Source organism: Spermophilus citellus (genome assembly GCF_964194105.1).
Source record: "Spermophilus citellus genome assembly, chromosome: 9".
Lineage (NCBI taxonomy): Eukaryota > Metazoa > Chordata > Mammalia > Rodentia > Sciuridae > Spermophilus > Spermophilus citellus.
The window spans coordinates 16,328,896-16,345,239 of NC_138191.1; the positions used below are offsets into that span (position 1 = coordinate 16,328,896).

Here is a 16,344-nt window from a genome sequence, read left to right on the forward strand (position 1 = left end):
CTCAGCTGTCATTTGCATCTTTCTGTACTGTGGAAGACACTCTGCAGATCTGAGTCAACTGGGCTGCCTCTTGATCTGGGAATCATGGGACGAAACTAAGGATTATTGAGGTTAAGAATACGTTGATTTAGGTCTCCAAAACACGTCCCCTGTTTCCCTTTGTACACATAGCCAAAGTCTTCAGCACCAGCATTAACTGGGATCATAATTTGGTTTATATAACTAAAATTGGTCTCTTCTGCCTCTTGAGTAATCTGAATGCTTGAGCATTAAAGTAGTAAAGGGCTTTTCATGCTGTGACCTCAAGCGAGCTTCTGGAGCCTTCTCTTTCATTGCTTCTCTTCCTGTAGCCAAGGCTCTGGTTAAATCGGACTCTTTGGTGTTTCTTGACTATGTGCACTTCTTTCCCACTTTGACACTCCGACTGGCATTTGGCCTTTCTTATGAAATGCTTCCCCTGTCTCTTTTTCATCTTCTTGCATTTTTTTTTTTTTTTTTGTTAAAATCCTATGCATTTTTTCAGGGCCTGGTTCATCTACTGTCTCTCAATGAGACTTCAGTGCCCTTCAACTTGGCTTGATTGTGACTTCCTCTGAGCTGTCAGGACACTTTGCTTCATTGGGAACCTGATGGACTTCTGTTTCATATCATCTCTATTTGCATACATGCCTGTTCTTTTCTTGTACATGGGGAAAGGGATGACACAACTCTGCTCCCCATAAAACTCTCTAAATCTCCCGTTAAAAGCTTTGAAACAAGGACAGAAGTGTTATGTTCCCCAACATTTGATGGTATTTGTCTATTAAATTTCCACGCAGACCCCTTGCCTGGGCTCCAACGAGCTGTGGGAATTAGGTTTTCAACCATTTCTCGCTGCCCCATGAAATAAGAATGTCGTTTTATTTACGGGGTCTGCGGAGGCCCCCAAAACGTGGCAGCACAATCATATATCAGAAACCCCTATCATAAATGAGTTGGACAGAATAAGCCAACTTGAAAGAGAAAATAAAATATTATAACCCCAACTTGAAAAGAAAATATAGTGTGTGGTTTATTGCTGTGGATTATGGAAGGAAGAAAGAACTGATTTTAAAGTCAAACACAGAAAAGCAGTGACACTCTTTAAACTCAATACAGTATTCACATGGCAGACACTGGACTTTAGAAAGCCAAACCTTCAGGCTCCTGCTCTGGTCTATAAAATAGATGTAAAATTGCTTTGGCTACATTATTAGTGCTACATTATTAGTGTGCCGTTCTAGAAGCAAGGAACGCTGAGGGAGAAAAATAACCTTGAAGCCAGCATGGTTCTTTCAAGTCAGAGTCTGTTCCTCAGAATCTCACATTCCATTTGAAAGACTTTTAAAGGCTGTGGCTTTGGGAAATTCCACTCTGACAAAGTGAGCTGGAAGAGAGAGTCACAGCACAGGAGACAAGTGTCGTGGTCTTAAGTGATAAGTTCTGCAGTTTTCAGAAAAGTGAAGATGGTCTTAGATAATGAGATTTTCTTCTTTCTAGAATTACCTTGCATTGAGAGTGCCTTCCTGTCTCTCCACAGCTTCCTAAGCTCCCACCCCTATGGCTTGAATGTAGTAAGACATTAACATCTGGTTCAGACACAAAGGTTTCAAAATGCCTCCTATGGTGGAGGCTGAAAGTAAAAAACACTAGGGTGCATATGGAATATGTTGGTCAGGCTTGTTCTAGTCCAGAGGCAGGAGGGTGATATATGCAATCATGGCAGGGGTTGTTGGAACTAAGAAGGGTGCACTGGGGCATAAACTAGGCGGCCCTAGGGCCTGTCCAACCTAGGTGATGCAAGTGGATGTGCCAGCTTGGCTCAGCCTAAGCAGCTTCTCTATTTCTTCTGATTTGCTTATGAGTCTTGGAGACTTGCTGAGATGAGCTGCGTCCTGCCCCACTCAAACATTTACAGATTTCTCCTTTGCAGTAAAAGCCTAGCAAAAGTCTAACCACTGTCTTTTTTTGTTTGTTTGTTTTGTTTTGTTTTACAAGAACATTTCAGGCCATTAAATGAACAAATTCCTGGTGGTGAGAAAAGCACAACTTAAGGGAAATGGGAGCTGTAGTCTATCATTTGTATCTTCCAGGCTGAGGTTGATCATCTGGTGGTCTGATTGATTCATTATTTAGCCACTTGCACGACATTCATTCAACATGTATTTTGAAAGTGCCTCTGTATGTCAGGTATCATAGACCTGACCATTGCCCAGTTTTTCATTTCAAGGTCTATCTAGGCAAGTGATTTATCACCATTTTGGGGCAAGGAAGGTGAGTAGGAGAGATTTTACAGTCACATAAGAGGCAAACCTTGGATTTGAGAGAAACTAGTCACACATCTGCATGCCAGGCCCAAGTCCTATATCAAACTTCAATTTAAATTTCAAACTAAAAAGAAACTAAATAAAAGCAACAGCTGTTATTAATAGAACGACTTTTTTTTGTTAATTTTCTGGGAGTAGCACAAAAAGAAATCACTTAATTTCAAAACAATTCATATCTGTTTGTTTTCAGATCACCAGATTAAAAATTGACAGAAACCCTTTTGCTAAAGGATTCAGAGATTCCGGGAGAAACAGGTAAGAAAAACTGGGAAGAGACTCATTGATGTTCGTTTTCTGTATGACACAACTTTCCCCATACCTCCCTGGGGGCTAATGGCTCCTGATGGTTTGAAAATGCTGGGGTGCCCCCCACCCCGCCCCTGCAAAGAGAGTTTGACAGCTGATCCAAGGACGGAAAAATCTGCCCGCTATAGGCGCATCTCCAAATTCACTGTGAACACCATCCCCATGACCAAATTCAATCTCTCATGCTGTTCTCTTCCCAATCATATTTGGTAATTCAGTTTCTTAAAACAGGGTATATGGTAATTGATTATCCAAAAGTTCCTATTTTTTTCTCTGATAAGTGTCTATAAGTGCCTATAGCACTTGCAGTGATAGCTCCTACGTTTTGCATGATCAGGAAATGAGGAGTTGTGGCCAAATAAAAAATTACAGAAAATTACTACCTTTATGAGCTAATGTTTATAAAAATATATTAATCTTTGTACTTCAAGAAATAGTCCCAAATACATAACTGTTTCCTGCTTTAGAATGAAGAGTTTCTTTGGAAGCAACAACATAACATAAATTTTAGTAAAAGCACCTCTTCATACACAGGGCAGTGTTGTTTTTGTTTTTAATAAACACAGGATGAATTCCCAGTACTTTGGGGAAGTTTCAAAAATGGAAGCTAAGCAAATTTTAAAAACCCACTTCAAACTGAGACCAGTAGAATGCTACTTGATTGTAAAACTCAAGACTCTTAGCATTTGTCCTTTAAAAAATACATTTACAACACATGAATATTTACTTATTCATTTTAATCTATAATATGCATAAATTCAAGCTTTAAGAAGTTCCATTCCACAACTGTGGGATGGGATTGTTAACCAACAATTTTCAAGAAATGTTTATTCTTTTAAGACAGTGTGGGAAGAGAATGTAAAACTCTAGCACAACAAAAGGGATATATCCCACAAATCATATACATTTGGGGGTTGGGTGGTAACATCGTCCTACTGTTTGTAAAGGAACAAGCTGTTCTTCCAGTTCAGAACCCTGAATTCCCTGGTTTTCTCCTTCTAGTCCCACTATGCCCCTGGCATTTTATCACCGGTGGCAATTACCTGCATTTAGAAGGTGAAATAAAATACCAAGTGATATTTTTGGCATGGGGTCGGGGTGGGGTGGAGAAGAGAGGCTCTAAAACATGGCCTTGCTTGATGTCCTGCCCTGTCAGTGTGACTTGGTTGTTATCTGGTGACACTCCTAGGAATTGCTGACGTTCGTAGTACTCCTGTTGTACCTGGACTTAGAGACTGTGCTTTTTTTCTGACTGTTGATTCTTCTTTCTTCTCTCTAAATTCTTCCTATCGCACTTTTCCTATGCAAAGTTAAAATTAGTTAGCCATGGAAAATAAGGAGAGAGCTGAAATGGCTAGGGAAGCCACATCTATGTAAGGTTATTCCATTAGAAAATTCCATCTGATTTAGACAACACCATATCAGCAAATGTGACATGTATGTCTCTCATAGTGCGTAGGCTTTGCAACAACTCTTTAATGGTCAGACGTCTTTCATAATTTGCCGGCATTTCTTTACATCTGGATGACAGATTGTCAGAAGTTATCTTTGGTATTCTCTCTGCCAGAGTTCTTGGATAAACCAGAAACTTATATTTAGAACACTTTATGAAATATGTAGCTCATTATATAGTCATGCACCACCTAATGACGTTTTTAGTCAAGGACAGATTGCTCATACGATAGGCTATATACCACATAAGGTAGGTGGGTGGTAGGCTACACCATCCTGGTTTGTGTAAGGACACTATAATGTTCACACAAGTACTAAATTGCCTAAGGGTGCATTCCTCAGAATGCGCTCCTGTCAGCAATGCACGACTATATTATAGCTCAGATTTATGTTAAAAATCAGTCATGGTGATCATTTCCTTTACAAAATGATTTATGCAAGCACTTCTTACCTAACTCTCATATATTCGAAACACATTTAGATTTCTGTAAAATTTTATTTACCTCAAAATTCTTAAGGTCACATTCTTTGAATAGAGAATCCACTTAAACTTCCAGTTTTCTGATAACAACATCGAGTAATCTGTTCTAGGTCAAGCGATTCATTAGTGGTAGACACACTAGAACTCAGGCCTGTGGGCCTCCGGCCAAATGCTTTCCTGTTTCCTGAGTTTTCAGTTAAAACAATACGAAGTCCTCTATTTTCAAAGGTAAGCCATTGAAGAGTGAATACCTATTGTTTCCATTCCTTCCTCTTCTTCCCCACTAGCTTAGATTCTATGTCCAGGTCACCAAAGGCTATTTCCTGTGGCCTCTTTTCCAAGGCTCTGTGGTCTGGGCTCACTGAAGACCTAGATAGTGATGAGAGGTAAAAAAAAAAAAAAAAAAAAAAAAAAAAAAAAAAAAAAAAAAAACCAGAAGCTGGGCTTTCATGGAAGGTTCTAGACCTGCCTGGATGGTGGTGATTCTTGGGGTAGGACATTCATAATTGGTGGGCCTCATGTGGCCAGGGCATTTATAATCTTCAGCTAGGACTCCATGAATGGATTTCAAGTGAATTGAATTTCTGTGAATTCTAAGATATGGCATGTAAAACTATGTGTGGATGAGCAGATACACATTTTTTCTGGTGGAGAATTCTATAGTTTCCTTCAGATTTTCAGGAAGGACCATCTCCAAAGTTAAGAATTTCTGCTCTATACATATTCTCTGTCTCCAGTCTCCAAGCCAAACCTACCTGACGTTAGTTATTCAGCTATTTCTCTTTCATTCCTTCTGTATCTCCAGTAGCGTTTAATATTTATTTTCTTCTTGGCACTTAGAAAATTGTTTTTTTTGTTTTTTTCTTTGTCATTTTCTTCCTTGTTTTTCAGAGAATTCGGCCACTTTTTCTAAGGTTGGTTGATTCCTAAAGCTAATATTTTCCTATTAATGTTCACCTTATCCTTGAAAATTGCCCTCTAAATATACTTTGATGATTTTTTTGTCTATATTGTGCAGGTATCAAGAAATATATATATGTCAGTTGTTGGCCAGTGTTAAGAGAAATATAAATCAGTTAAGAGGTAGGATGGGCATGGGAGCCGCTTCTGTAGGGCAGCCAGTGATAGTCTCTGTGACAGAGTGTTATGACTGATGCTCGGGAAGTATCCAGGTAGTTACCTAATTCCAGGTAGAGAAAATAGCAACTGCAGAGACAGGCATATGCTGGGTGTGTTTGCATGACCTAGAGGAGACTCTGTGGCTAGAGCATATGGGTCCCTGCTCAAGAACATGTCTGAGCAGCATGGAAACAGGAGGTACAAAGGTATGATGAAGTAGGCCATGTTGACCAGCATTAGACCTGTGCACCAGGAAACAGAGCCACACTTCCACCTGGAGAATAAGACCATTGCATGTTATAGGATTTCCCACTGCCAGGAGGTACTGATGGCATCTTAGCAAAGTGCTGAAGTCCTTCTGGATCCTCACTGGGCTAGAAGGGACCTTGACTCATCATTTGCCCTGCTCAGGCAGAAGGAAGGTTGTTTGTCTGTCCTGCCTAGTGGGCTGTTTTACTGCATAAGGAATCCAGAAAAACAGAATCATGGATCCTCATGAGCCTAGTTCAGTGCTTCATTTATTTTTTTTCTGATAGTGTGGAAAGTTTTCATTATGTCTCATCAAAATCTGAACACTACATAGAAACAATGAAATCCTGTCATTTGTGCAAACGTGGATGGAACTGGTCCTTATGTTAAGTGAAATAAGCCAAGCACAGAAAGACAAGTACTGCATGTTCTCACTCACGGGAGCTGAAAGTTGATTTTATAGAAACAAAGAATAGAACCCTGGTTACTAGAGGTTGGGAAGGGTACAGGGGAGCGAGGTTAGAGGCAGGTTGGGTAATGGGTACCAAATTGCAGTTACAAAAGAAGAGTAAGTTGGAATGTTCTCTAGCACTGTAGTGTGACTAGAGTTCACAACAATTTAAATATTTTAGAAAGTATTAGAAGAGAGGGGAGAGAAGTTTAAGCTTCCCAATTCAAAGAAATGAAACATGTATGAGCTGGGGCTATAGTTCAGTGGTAGAGGACCTGTCTAGTATGGTTGTGTTTGAGATGCTGGGTGGTTTGATCCCTAGCACTGCCAAAATAAAAAAAGAGTGTAACCGATGTGATTCTGCAATCTGTATACTGGATAAAAATGGGAGTTCATAACCCACTTGAATCAAATGTATGAAATATGATATGTCAAGAGCTATGTAATGTTTTGAACAACTAATAATAAAAATTAAAAAATAAATAAATAAAATAAAATTTAAAATAAATAAATAAATAAAAATTTAATATGAAATTAAAAAAAGAAAGAAAGAAAGAGAGAGAAATGGTGTGTGATGTGTGTTTAAGAAAATGGAAATGCTAATTGCCCTGAACAGATTAATTGCATACATGTATTAAATTATCACTATGTGTACCACATAAAAATCTGTCAATTTAAAAAAAAAAGAAAACCCTGCAAGCTACTTTAAGTACTATAATAATCACATCAGTTAACTGTGAATTAAAAATTATGTTTTCTGTGCCCTTTATTTATGTTTTCTCTAATCTTCAAAACAATCTGTGTCTTGCAAATAAGAAAAATGAAGCACAGAGAGATTAAGCAGCTTTTCTACTGTCACACCGTAAAGGTTGGAGCAGGAATTAAAACGAAATCTGCCTGAGTTTGAAGCCTGTGCGCTTTGTGCTTTATCATGCTATCAGTTTACACTTGACATTTTATTTTCAATAGATAATTGAGAACATAATCCTTCCTCCACAAACTCTTCATTTACTTAAAAACACTACTCAAGTCACTCAGAATCACCTCTTTCCCAATAAAGCAACCTGTATATTCTCAGTCTGTCTCTGAACTGTACCCTAGGACTTCACCTATTACTTGTAGGCTCTGTAAACAAGGATTCCCTGGTGAAGCACGGGAAGCCAGCCTGCCCTTCTCCATCAGGTGAGGCTGTGATAGAATGATGCTGAAGTCAGAAGTCTCACAATAGGGCAAGGATGAATGATGAAACGTAGAAGCTGTTTTTCTCTTCCAGCACTCTGAGAAGCTAGATTAAAATAAGCTAGAAATTAAAATAAACTTGTTAGGGCAAGTAAAGGGCTTTTGTATTTTCCTCTTGAAAAAAATTTAAAATTACCTGATAATCACCAGCTGCCCAGTGATTTAATTCACACTGACTGCTTGCAGGATCTGATGGCAAGAATTCCTAATGCCATTTTGCAGATGGGAAAGATTGATGCGAAAGGATATAGAGAATTGTTTGCAAATCTCCTGGGAACTGTTGGTTCTGTGCCAGCATCAGGACCCAGTTTACCACCTTCCAGCCAGTGCCTCATCTGTTGCCTTTCTTGTGCTAACAGCTATTATAAATCTAAGATCTTCCCCATGCATTTTAGACATCAAGTGACTCATACCAAGGGGCATGGCTTGATGAGTTGCATATAAATGTACCCAAAACATACGGATTACATTTCCTTTAAAAACACATGGGCTTAAAAATTAGGGGGGGAAAGTGCTTGGCCAATGTTTTCTGGTTTTGCAGAACACAAAACATTTGTGGAATACTTTGGAGTTACAGGGTTTGCCAAACCTCAAACCAAAACACGTTCAGGTTTGTCGATCTCAATCCATCCCAGCGTGATCCAGAGGCTGGGGAAGGGAGGCGTGTGAGGGGAAAGATGGCAGGCTGCAGCCACCCACTGCACTTTCTTCAGATGCCTCATGAGGGTCTCCTGGGCCTGGAGCCTCTCACACTCAAAACCATCAGAGTGTAGCCCGGCTGACAGCTGTGTCCTCTGAAGCACACAGAAGAGTGTTGAGGGAGCTTGTGGCTAAGGACACTAGCTGCCATTCTTCATATTTTAATATAAAGAGGTCTCTAGGGAGAAGTGTCCTGGTTTCCAGTCCCTTTCTTCTTCCTCTCCTGGGAACCAGTGACTAATCTAATTGTTTGGGAGGAGGACTCCTCAGGATCTGCTTGTCTGCTGACAGCACGCATCCCAAGCTGTCCTGTTGGGTGGTGAGGCCTGCAGCTGGAGGGGGTCAGCACCTGTCAGGGCAGCTCTGGCCTGCTCACGATCTGCGCGGTCCCCAGACAATTACACCAGCAGTAAAATTGGTATTTTGGGGTTCATTGTGTTAGGTGCCTATGTGTTTCCCAGAATTGATTCTGAACTTGGAGGAAGACAAGAGGGAATATTCATTGGACCGTCCAGAATCCCAGGAGGAGCTCCAGGGAGCACACATGGTCAGCCCAGTGGTGCCACCATCATCAAAGCTTTTCATTGTTCTCTCTGCTTCTTTAGGAAGCGTCAGGCACATGCTTCCGTGTGAGAAGGCCTCCACCCTTCAAGCTGTACTTTGAGTGCTGCTCCCTTCCATGCCACATAATTATGCCCCTGATGAGAAGTCTTCATCAAGAGCCTCTGTGTGTGTCTCTGTGTGTATGAGGATGTGTGTATAAGGATATGTATATGTGTATAAGAAGACATATATGTGTATGTGTGGCGTGTGTGTGTGTGTGTGTATGTGTGTGTGTGTGAGAGAGAGAGGGGGGGGAGGGAGAGGGAGAGAGAGAAGGAGAAAGTGTGGGTTCATGTTGTGAGGATAATAATAATAATAGCTAGTTACTCCTTTTGGAGTAGAGACACTGACAGATCTTGTTCCTAAGAATTTTCTCTTTAATGGGAGGGAGATTGTGTTTATTTGTAAGCTGTTCCACTTCTAGATTTCTCAAAAACTTTTTGTCCTAAATCTGATTTTGAGTAGAGGTCAACATATGTTCATTTTCATTCAGGTCTCAGGGTGCAATATCCAGAGTTACCTCTGGGAGACCTCTGCTACCAGGAAGGGATGGTAACACCTTCCTAGTTCTGGGTTCAGAAAATAGATTCCTTTAGCTTCAGATTATGTTTTGTCTTATGGTCTGTGTTCCTGGGCTTCATCCCCTGCTGGAATGTAAGCTCTTGGAAGGCTGGGACTGTACCTTTTCAAGTTTATGCTCATAAATTTCTCCCACAGTGCCTTGTGTATAGACTGAAATAATTGTTCATCATTCAAATCAGTGTTGATGAGTGGCAGAGAAGTTTAGAACTGGGGACACTAGCTTGAGAAAGCCTTGTCCCAACCAAGAGCAAATTAAGGAGAGCAGCATCTGGGAGCTAGTTTTGGACATCCAATGAGAAGGGAAGATAGAGTGAATCATATAAACATCATCAGTTAGTCTGAAAGGCTAACAGTGATTTGGATTTAAATCTGAAGCTGGTTTCTTCTGTAAGGCACTAACCTGCCCTGATTGTTGCTTAGACACAGCAGGGGCATGGCTGAGCTTCCTGGCTCTCTGGAGCAGGGCATCCACCCATTTTCAGTTTCTGTGAGCCTCAGAAAAGAAGTTCCCAGAAGCTGGGCTAAAGCAAAATGAGTTTTTTTTTTTTTTTTTTTTTTTTGAGAAAGGTTGCCCAATAGGGAACTGTGAGGTATTATGCTTATGACGGGGGGGGGGGGGGAGCACCTCCTTTCTGAGAATACCAAAGGGAAGGTAGGGGTCAGGAAGCTGAAGAGAAGCAAACCTCTTTGCAGGGTCTCACCATTGAGAAACAGCCTTGGGAGGGACATCTACCCATAGGGCTGGGGAGCCAGCATTGCTCAGCTAGAGGGAGCAACAACTGCAGAGACCCTGCCTGTTAAAGGGGGAACCAAAGGAGCAGAGGGCAAGAGGACACTATGGGTCATCTAGACATGTCTGATGTGAGAGCGGTGTCTCTTTCAGGGGTGGCTGCCAAGATTTTACAGAAAACCCAAGTCAGCTTGGGAAATTTTATTTAATTCCCAGGGACTTCCTCCAAAGCAAACACATACACAGAAAGGAGAGGATCAAAATTATGATCTGTCTGTGGAGCGAGGGGCCCTATGAACTTACAAGTAAGATGAGTGGGTTCTTTCCTGCCAGTGCCCTTCATCATACCTTTAACCTTGGGTTGTACTTGAACTCCCAGCCTCCATTCCAGCTGCAAGAAGAGCTGTTCCATCTGGCATGTTTGGATGTTCATGTTGATGTTTGCAAGTCTGAGAAGTCACTAATGTTATTTCCATGACAGATCACAGGTAGAATGGCCCATCTTTTTTTTTTTTTTTTATTAGTTAATTTTAGTTACACCTATTTTAGGGTTCATTTTGACATACTTGTGCAAGCATGGAATATAATTTGCTCTGATTCAGTCTTCAGTATTTCTCCTTTCCCTCTCCTTCTATGTATTCCTGTTCCCTTTTCTCTCCTCTACCGATTTTTCTTCTATTTATAGCATTTTTTAAAAAAAAATTAGTGCCTGTTGATATTACATGGAGGTGAGATTCACTGTGGCATATTCATATCTATACATAGGAAAGTATGATCGGATTCATAGAATGGCCCATCTATTGCCCAGGAAATTACCACAGCTTTTGGGGAGGGTGTGTTTTCTCTGGAGTCCACTAATGGAGGCCTGAACAATTGAGTTTCACAATTCGGGCATTGTCAGAAAGGAGCCAGGGACAAGTTCTGTCTTGTGGGAGGTTGCTCTATATGGATAAGTAATTTTAATGGGTTGCCCCCCCACACACACACACACTGAAGAAACAATAAGTATGAGGTCGAAGAGGAAATCTGAGAGTGAGCTCATTCTCAGAATGTTTCCAGCCAACACTGCTGTTTGCTGGGAACATGGCCGGAGGCAGTCCTTCATGATGCCTTGAGTCCCAATACATAACATTTCAGGGAATGAGGATCATTCACTGCCTGGAGAGTAGATGTATCTGTTGAAAGTGGAGGTTTGGTCAAATTAATACTTATCTCCAGGGAAGGAGTTATTCTCTAATGGTGATGGTGAAAATATTGGGGAATAAGGGATTTTTCTAGGATCCTCACTTAAGCAGCTTAAGCCTTGGTTATGAAATGAAGAACCACTGCTCTTGACACAGTCAGGAATGCCCTGTCATAGGCCCAGCTGCTTCTTCCAACATCCAATAGAAAGAGGAGTGTGACAATGAGGAATTAAAGCACATAATGTTAGCAGAAAGGAAAAGAAGTATATAGGGAAAATTAGCTAGAAAATCCTAGGGCCTGTTCATTTTTGCTTAGATATGAAACCATTTTTCTTGGAGAGGAGGGGGCAAAGGATGCAGGGTGGACCCTATGTAACATCTGGTAGGACAGTTGTCTGTTATAAACAAGTAACTCAAATCTACACCTTCATCTATTGAGCTAAACATAGGAAACCGCTATATTTATTGATCAAAAATAGCAAAATAACAGCAATTTCATATAACTGAACGTCATTCATTTCTAGCCATTCAAATCATAAGTATACAAACCAGAGCGATAAGTACTGCACATAGTACCTGAAGAACAAATTGTTCGTTTTTACCACCACATTGAAGTGTAGCATTTCCCCTGGGGAGATTTGCCTGTGGTAAAACTGAATATAGTGAAGACTGGCTATCAGTATTTGCAAATCCAGCCAGGCCCAGCATCCAGAGAAGGATTTCGCACTCCTCTTTAGGCACAGCTTGCCAGTCAGCAGAATCCATGCCCTCATCCATCTCTGGCTCCCTGTTGCTCTTGAAGGCTCACATAGCAAACCTAGAGCCAATAAGCTGTCCACTTGCTCTTTTTCAACACACACAATGTCCCAAGTGTGCCCCTCCTGTTGAATTTCTGTTTTCATTTGTTCTCTCTGGAGCCATTGGCTATATTTTTCCAGCCAATCTCATCCTGCTCTTTCCTGGCAATCTCGCTAGCCTCTGTAGATTTTGCATACTTTTTTTGTTGTCCCTGGCATGGGTGGCTTCTGCTGCTTAGCACAGATCTATGGAAGTCATCAGTGCTGGACTCCTTTGCAAGCGCCACTGCATCTAAAGTTCAAGGTAGCTGGCCCTGTGCTGGATTTTGGCAGCAGCCGCCAGCTGATCTCCTCCTATTCACCCAGGCCATAGCTGTTCATCATGTCCCCTGGCTTGTGGTCTTTTAGCAAGTACTTAACATTTTTCTCTGCCTTATTATTTGTTCTCTCTCCCTTTTCATGAACCTTTTCCACCATTGTCCTCTTGGCCATATGGCTTTGCCAGGGGAAGTTGGCAATTGTTTTATTATCTATGGCTCTTGCCCAGGGATGGTGTCATTCGGCAGAGTGACGTCTCTTTAATGGCTAACATATTGAAGTCTGAAATATCTGCAAGATAATGAGGCCTACAGGGGCTTGAAGGATAGCTTTCGGTTCTTTGAGGAGAGATGAGAAAAGGAATTAGGTAACATATGGTTCTGAATTCCAGTGGAGTAAAATGTATTCTGCTCTTACAGGCCACCACCTGAGCGTAATGATTTAGATTTGTTTTGCTGGAGTTAAGACCAGTGGTCCTCAGTCTTTCACTATGTTTTCTTCCTTGTTTGGGTATAGTTTGTCTTTAATCAATCTGTGCATAATAAATAACAATTAGGAGAAAATATTATCATGATCTCCATATTATACATAGGGAGCCTTTGGCATGAAGAGGTTATATAACTTGGCCAAGGTTGCACGAATAACAAGCAGGGTTGCCATTTGAATCCAGGCAGTTTAGCTCCAGAGCCAGTGCTCTTAACTGTGATGCTAATCCAGCCCTCATGTGATTTTTAGTATTACCAAATCCAAGTAGGAACGTTCCAGTCTGCTTAGTATTATTATGGATTTTGGTCATACTTCTTAAGGCAGTGAAAACTCTTCTTGGACTGTCATTACTACCGATTCAAACTCCAAGTCTCTGTGTGTGTGTGTGTGTGTGTGTGTGTGTGTGTGTGTGTGTGTTGGGAGTGGGCAGGAATTCCAAAGTGGGACTCACTCTGTGATGAACAATTTTAATTCAACTCCAAGCATCTTTCCATTGGCTACTCCTTCTTCCCAGCTGTTGGAGGAGGCACATTGATGACAACTACTTGATAGTGTAAATATACTCATTGTATCAACTGAAGCTAAGGTTGGAATGAATGTTTGATTTTTTACTCAATTTGCAGAACTCTACTGGGAAGTATTTTAGAATATTCCTGGACAAGAAGTATATTGAATAATCAAGATATTATTGATGTTGGAGCTGACTCCAAATCTAGTGAAAGAGAAGGAAGTGTGGAAGGTTTGACCTCATCTCCTCGATGGAGCAAGGACAGTCTAAGAATGTTGGGTCATAGTAATAAGACCAGAAACAATATCCTGGTTCTGAGTCTTTTCAAATACTGGAACAATATGAGAAAGGAAACGAGACACACCACCACCCATGAGATGACATCTGAACACCGGACATGGAATAAATGCCTATGGTGTCTATGTCATTTCACACCCTGAACTTCCATCACCTTGACTTATTTTCAGTTTCCAGAACACTCCTTCTCTTCCATGCCTCTAAGTCATTGCACATACTGTTTCTTAGTAGAGAAAGCCCTTAATGCCTCTTGTCTGAATGGAAGGCTGCTGAGTACATTTTATAAATAAGGTTAAATAACTGGTCCCTTTGTGGAGTCTTCCTTAAGTTTTCCAGGTATATTAAGTACTACTTGCTTGAGGTGCCATGATATCTATGTGTCTCCAGTGTATCACATAGCTCAGAAATTAGTCATTTACCCATTGTTCTCTTTTTATTTAACAGGATACTCCTAAAGGATATCAATTGAGGTCTCACCGTGTAACAGGCATTGTGTTAGACATTGGGGCATGGAAAATCATGCCCCTAAAGAGTGAAGACCCTTTATATCTCCTGAACTTAGCACATATTTTCCCCCCTGATCAAATAACTCCTTTATGATCTCAAAACCCCTGTCACATTTAGTTACCCTTAGCCTTTGAGAGATGACGAATGGTCTTATCAACCCATTGCATATGTTCCCTTTATCACCAGCAAATAGTATGAAGCATAGTTAAAGATGAGCCAGAGAGGACTAAAGAGAAAATAAATGGAAGAAACAATAAAAAGAAATTCCCTACCTCAAGACAAGTAGAAAGCAGAAACGATGCATCAGAGTCTACTGAATGTTTTAATGATTGTTGTTTTAATTTTCAAACGTCTACTGAACTTTGGAGGGTTGATCCTGCCTGCCATTTTAAAAAAATGAGATTGGAAGGATATTTCTTTAACAATCTGGTTATTTTTCCAGATCAGTTGATCTTGAGGTGTCAATAATTTGTGAGAGAGCTCTTTGGCTTGCTTTTCCTCCTTCCTTCCCCGCCTCTTCTGTTTAGCACATTCTCTTGGTTGACCAGCAAACACATTGACAGGTCTAAAGAGAAAAGTCCTGGAAATAAGAGAGGGAGTGGCAGCCAGAGGACTGAAGAAAGGGTGTTTGGGCATGGCTTGTGTTGTCACTGGAGTAACTGGCTCACAGGGGAAAATGAGCAAGAGCGGGACATTTGCCAATTTGACTATCTCTGATTGGAAATCTCAGAGATGATATCTGTTGGTGTGCAACAGACCCAAAGAGACCCATTGTGGGGCATGTGTCAATGAAACATGGTTGCCTAAGGAAGCTTTTCTTCATCTCTCAGGCAATGAATTCACTTAAAAAAATAAAAATGAAAAATTTTACAAAACTAATATAAAATTATGGAGAGTAGGTAAATAATGTGTACCACAGGATAAACTTGGAATAGACATCCAAAGGACTGAAGATATTAACAAGTAGTTGGCAAGGTCTCTTATAAGAGACCTTGAAGGATAGAAATGACTGGCCTCTGGTAGGGGAACTCAGACTCTATTGAAGGTCAAATACTCCATCACTGAATCAGAAAAAATCAAAGGAAAATGGAACCCTCTCTGAGACCTAGGTAAATAAAGGAACAATTAATCATAATTAGCTATAGAAACAATTCCCAAATCTCCAACTCTAGAGGATTCCTTCCATTGTCAGAAACTTTATATTGTACCAAGTTGTTTTCCTAAGTTTTAGGTTTAGGAAAAAAATGAATGCTAATAAAAATTAATGCAATGATTACTCTGTTATAAGACATCTATTCCTCTACTTCCTAATTCAATTCATATCAATTGAGATCTCATCGTGTAACAGGCGTTGGGTTAGACATTGGGGCATGGAGAATCATGGATCCAAAGCCTAAGGTGCATACTTGCTAGTGGTGGAGAGAGGGGAATTTTGTAATCTTGTCATAACACTACACCAGTATAAAATTAGTGACTTCTAATAACTAGATCTGTCCAATGAAGCTCGATAAAGTTTGAGAACGAATAAAAAATATGACACACAGAAAACAAATAGGATTAATTTTTTTTAAAAAAGAAATATACTTTAAGTACATAAACAGATTGAGTAATATAAATCTGTGACACCTATATCATCCTACGTAGGATAAAGCATATCACAGGATAATTTATACTATCTCCTTTATAGTATAAATCTGTAAGAGATGGAGCCATAGTGGATTACTAAGGTATGGCTAGTAATGTTGTGGTCTTAGCCATTATTTGGGGAAAATCAGAACCCCTATCTACTTAAGTCTACCACCAAAATAATCCTTGTGTGACAGACCCTTTGATGGACCATGGATGTGTTCATATGAGGCATGTTATATATTGCATTCTTAAGCTAAGGAAGATCTCATGGGTGAGGATGTGGCAGGCAGACTTTGTGTAGAAATGTGTACTTCCATCATTCACCCATTGATATGGACCTAGAGGGTGATTCTAACCAAATG

At 40.4% G+C, this 16,344-nt stretch overlaps 1 protein-coding gene across 3 annotated transcripts in view; it reads left to right on the plus strand.

Moving 5' to 3' along the window:
• Positions 1–16,344, plus strand: part of TBX15 (T-box transcription factor 15) — a 110,616-nt gene that overhangs the window by 74,564 nt on the left and 19,708 nt on the right. For all 3 annotated transcript variants that reach the window (XM_081306086.1, XM_081306087.1, XM_081306088.1), the window contains one exon: positions 2,536–2,600. In XM_081306086.1, the coding sequence (XP_081162212.1) occupies positions 2,536–2,600 (65 nt within the window). The remainder of the gene's footprint in view (positions 1–2,535; positions 2,601–16,344) is intronic.